At 52.5% G+C, this 5000-nt stretch overlaps 3 protein-coding genes across 5 annotated transcripts in view; 2 read left to right on the plus strand and 1 right to left on the minus strand.

Moving 5' to 3' along the window:
• Positions 1-236, plus strand: part of LOC125949960 (DNA-binding protein SMUBP-2) — an 809-nt gene extending 573 nt beyond the window's left edge. Inside the window, exon 2 of the mRNA XM_049677468.1 lies at positions 1-236. This exon is cut by the window's left edge and continues 409 nt beyond it. Within this exon, the coding sequence (XP_049533425.1) occupies positions 1-209 (209 nt within the window). The 3' untranslated portion in view covers positions 210-236.
• LOC125949958 (26S proteasome non-ATPase regulatory subunit 2) lies at positions 227-3558 on the minus strand. Its single transcript, XM_049677466.1, has 4 exons — positions 3393-3558; positions 902-3221; positions 707-825; positions 227-632 (listed from the first exon to the last, which is right to left on the minus strand). The coding sequence occupies exons 1-4, from the start codon at positions 3468-3470 to the stop codon at positions 450-452; spliced, it is 2700 nt and encodes an 899-aa protein (XP_049533423.1). The 5' UTR covers positions 3471-3558; the 3' UTR covers positions 227-449.
• A 430-nt stretch (positions 3559-3988) lies between these two features.
• LOC125951665 (acyl-CoA:lysophosphatidylglycerol acyltransferase 1-like) overlaps positions 3989-5000 on the plus strand; it is a 5449-nt gene continuing 4437 nt past the window's right edge. For all 3 annotated transcript variants that reach the window (XM_049680630.1, XM_049680631.1, XM_049680629.1), the window contains exon 1: positions 3989-4420. The gene's annotated coding sequence lies outside the window, so the exon portion shown is untranslated. The remainder of the gene's footprint in view (positions 4421-5000) is intronic.

Raw genomic sequence — 5000 nt, forward strand, 5'->3', positions numbered from 1 at the left:
CGGCCAAACGCAAGGAACGCGAACAGTTCCTGCATCCGATGACCGGCAAAGCCCGCAACGAACAGCACGAAAAGCAGAAAGCACAAACACGCCTTACCCTGAAGCTGAAGCAGATGTCTCTCGAGCGGAAACAGAAACCAACCGGTGGCGGCTCCACCGGAACCGGTACCGGAACGAGTCGAGGAGGAAGAAAACGAACGAACCCGTAAGCTAGCGAACTCCGATGTGATCGTTTACCATTTCGAAAAATCATTATTTATTACGTTTCTTAAGTATAAGACGACAGAGCATGTGCACTGTTTAGGAGCTCCAGCAATAAATCCACGCACATCTGGTCAGTTCGTAGTGGTTGATGTTGATGTTTCTGTCGCTCTCTCTAGCAAAGCATCCTCGCAGGAGGAACCGAAAAAGGGAGGGTATGCGCTGGTTTGCATTGCTCGATCGAGCTCTTACGGGACATAGTTGGGATTTTTTCGCAAAATACAGAATCCCTCCATGATGGGGGTTAGCGAAATGTACTCCTCGGTGGCCAGCTCCGCTCGCTCACCCATCGCCAGCAGGACGGGAGTGGTGTGCGTCTGGAAGCCGGTGATCGTTTTCGGTTTACCTGCCTGGCCCACCACATCGACAGCCTGTGAAAGAACGAAAGCAACGAATCGATCAGATGATTGCCGTAAGGATTCCATGCGAAGCAATTGAAACATACCATTCCGACGCGAACGGGTACGGGGCACGAGTTGAGGTCTTCCGTAAAGGTGATCAACATGCGGGGCTGCATGGCGGTCGTTAGGGTGTACAACAGATAGTGAGACTTTCCAAGAATGACTAAAAAAGAAAATACAGTTTATCACCTCTATTATGTTTGAAGAGTCCTCTACATCGGTCCTGCCCCAGTACTTACTGTTTTTAACATCCAGGAAGGAAACGAGAGCGGCCATCAGGCCAGCAACAGCCACCGGGCTCATCAGCTGACGATCGCTGTGATACGGGCTGATTGTGAACGTTCCCTTACCCAAATGGGTCAGTCCTTGGGCGATGCGTACCATGAATAGATTGTTCGGATCCTTCGCGTGGTACTGTGCCAGCTGGCGGAGCATCGATGCCAGCCGAGCATTGTTGGTGCCTGCTCCAACCAATCCCATCGCAAAGATGGCATTATGTGCTACCTCGGCATCGCTGTCGTGCGAAAACTTGCTCAGGGTATCGAGAATGTTCAGCTTCGGGTTCGACACGGAGATCAGCCCCAGTGCCAACGGTACGGCACGACGAATACAGGGCTCACAGTAACGGAGCAGATTACCGAACGATCGGAATGCCATCTCGGCACCGATCTCTTCGCCCATCGCAATCAGGGCAATACCGAGCACGGCCACCGCTTGGCAACCGGACAGATCTTTCTCTTTATCCTCCTTTTCTTTTCCGGAATCTTTTTGATCTTTTTTCGACGCTGGCTCCTCCCCAGACGAGGCGGCCGGTTCATAGTGCTCCGAACAGAGATGCAACAGTTGCTGAATCTTCAGCACGTTGCCGGTACCGGCGTAAGCACAGATATCCACCATCGTGGTCGCCATCGAACGGAATGGTTCGTCAACGACCTCCAGAGCGGCCGTCACCGCCTCGACCGCTTCCTGTCGGCCAAGGTACACCAGTCCCAGTCCAAGTGGCAGGAAGCGTGCGTAAGTGTCCTTTAGATCGGCCTCACTACGCTCCATGATAATCTGCAGCAGCACCTCCGTCACTTCGCTGTTGCAGGATCCGACGGCGATCATACCGAGGGAAAGGGCCGCAATGCCCATGACTTCCATCGTTGTGCCCGTGCGACGTTCCGAACTGAACACCGATCCAATTAGCTCGAGCACCACCGAACGGTTCGAGCCGGCATACGCCAAACCTAGACCGAGGATCGCGCCAATGCGCATCGTGCTGTTCTGATGCAGCACATAGTCCGACAGAAGAGCCAGCGCCGGATCTACCTCGTTCCGGACGCCACAGTTGACGATGCCACAAGCAAGCAGGGCACCCGATTTGATGTAATCCTCATTCGAGTAGAGATACTTGTCGATCGGGGTAAGACCACCGTCCACATCCCACAGCAGAATCAAACCGAGCGAAGCGGTCGCGCTCAGCATACCGTGCTCCTTGTTCTTGTACAGCCACTTGTTGCCATCCTCCATCAACAGCTTGTCCTGTCCGAAGCCGGCGTTGACGAAACCATTGACAAAACTGGCGGCAAGGTTCTGGCGCGCTGAATCAATCTGCGAACCGAACGGAACGCGCGAGTTATCCAGATGCGATTTGTACACATCTTCTGGCGTTTTCGGCTCCATGATGTCGAGCTCTCGGGCCAAGTTGAGGAAGTGATGATTCAGATGCGAATTCGACATGATCTCCACGAGATCGTCATAGTCGTTGCTGCCCTCCGGCAGCTCCAGGAAGATCTGCTGACGACCGAGCATGAAGGCAAGTTGCTTCTGCACCGCGGTGTCCCCGCACGACATAAAGATCTCCTTGATCAGCTCCGTATCGTTAATCATCATCGCGAGGCGCATGGCTTGGGTGTGTTGCTTGAACTTACGGGACAAGCTCAGGGCACACTTGAGCAGGCTAATGTTCTCCGGCTCGGCCACATACGGAACGCAGCTCTGCAGATACAGACAGACGCGCGGATAAGCGCTCTCGTCCACGTAGTTTTCCAGCAAATCGAGCCGCTCGATCTCCATTAGCAGATCGCACGCTTCGGCCTCCGCATTGTGCGCCATGTTGTACGGTATGATCTGGTGGATGAGCTCGATCAATCGGTTCTTGAACAGATTGTCGGTCGATTCCGGCCAGTTGGATGCGATTTCACCGGACAGATGGCGCACGTACTCGTGACCCCATTCGCCGATGTTCTCAGTGCTGTTATCACTCAGCAGGCGGTACACGAGACACTCCTTGCCCGTTCCCATGGTCATCGCCAGCACGGAGATGATCTCGGCGCACAGCTTCAGCGTATCGACATCCTTCAGCTTGGCCGTCATCTTCTTATGGATTTCCTTCATCGTCTCGTAGTGCTGTCGCATAAACTTGAGCGGCTTCGGGACCGACGTCATCGAGGTGGTCGAGGCCCGGATCAAGTTCGCCATGGCCTCCAGCGATGGTCGGTAGAGCTCCGCATCCGACTCCTGAAGCCGCTCGACGAGCATGTTTAGCTCATCCTGCAGTTGCTTGTCCTCGTCGGACTGTCGGGCAGAGATGGGTCAGGTGAAAGCGGGGGAGAATAGGAAAGTTGTTTTCATTATCCTTTCGGATCACACGCACAAGAAACACGGTAAACGAAACGCCGAAAGCGCAAGAATGACGAGGCAAGTTTACCCAAGGATGCCCCTCCGGCCAGTTCGCTTTGCACTTACCAGTTCCGTTTTCTCCTCTTCCTTATCCTTGCCCTTTGTTTTAACGACGGTCTCTTCGACTTTCTCGTTTGTCGACATCTTGCACGAACGCTGGGAAATCTTTTGCACAACGAAATTCAAGTTTTTATGCCGACGACGATGATTTGTTGAAACTCGGGCTGTCAAAATTGAGGTTACCCTTTTTTGACAATAGCCGTACTGTGGTTATGAGTGCGGGTTCAAACGTAGTTGCCATGCCACATCTGAAACAGGTTTCATTCAAGAATTGTGGTCCAAATATAGTATGTAGAGAATGGATTTTCGGCTAAATGTTTGATATTTCACCAACAAATCTTCGAACATAAGACAAACAATGCCAATCATACTCCAATTATGGAGTGCAAGAAACCAACTTTGTGTAGTGAACAATCTTAATCAGCCGCCGAAATGCCAAGGTTTGTCTAGTCTGTGGGCGGCTGTGAGATTTCTGCAAATTCTCGTCGTTTTACTTGGAAATATCCAAGAAATTCTAACATTTCCAGTTTTCTTTTCCTCTGCGTGTTCCAGTGAATCTATTTTCTCGGAGCTAGAGAGCCGAAAATTCGAATCGCATTTTCGCAGCAGAATCTAACCACCTTGGCTAAGGTGGCGCAAATTTTAACGGCTGTCACCAAAGAAAACAAGAGATTTTCGTGAAGCGCGGGGGGCAGTGGAAAACCGAAAGCAGCGGAAAATGATATAAAAATCGACGCCAAGACATCAGCAACCGACGACGGATATTCCAAATTTCGAGAACGGCCAGAGTGAATCACCAGCACGCGCCGATAACGATGGTGCCACCGTGAATAATAATCGGTCGCGAGTGCAAACCCGAAAGAATCGTTTTCCGGCCGTGTTGTTTCCGATGTGTGTACCTACGCCAAGGTCAGCCGAGTGTAAAAGGTAAAACGGTGCCCTGCCGCCGAACTAGCAGTGGCCGGTCAAGAGAAAAGCAGCAGATAACGGTGCTCGTCGTCGTAGTTGGCGATGCATGGAATGAACGGAAAAAGGTGAGTGTTTGGTGGCGCGGCCAACTTCCGGCTGCAGAGCAGGCGGTGTGTCCGCCGCCGTCGCGGGTGACGGTGAAGGAAAGGCGTGTGTCCTCAAGGGCTGCCGCCGTGGATCTTGATTGAAAAAAATCGATAAACATGTTTAATGTTTCTGCTGCTTCTGTGAGTCGCGTGCGACGAGGGGTGCCAGAGAGGGGAACCGAACGTGCGGTGTGCAGGAGAAAAACGTGATTCGCATCTCCTCTTTTGTCACCCCACCACCTTCCGACTTTGTCGTTGCCGGTCGCGAAACCGAAACCGCGTTCTGAGTCATGGCCTACTAGTTAACACCTTGAACCGAATGAAGAGGGAGAAGGTGCTTGAAGCTCATGATGTCCTCATCGCATCACCCCATCATACAAAGCGGGTGCCTAGCTGGCGCTGCCTCCTCCGATTTTGAGACGATGACGACGACCACGGCGACGGCGAGATGAACTCCCCCCTTTCGATGGTGGCATTATTGATCGATTGCACGGTCGCCGCCGCTGTATGTGGTCGTTCGACGAAAGGTGATAATGGATTAGCGTGTCGCAGGACCGCC

This window comes from Anopheles darlingi, chromosome 2, assembly GCF_943734745.1.
Source record: "Anopheles darlingi chromosome 2, idAnoDarlMG_H_01, whole genome shotgun sequence".
Classification (NCBI taxonomy): Eukaryota; Metazoa; Arthropoda; class Insecta; order Diptera; family Culicidae; genus Anopheles; species Anopheles darlingi.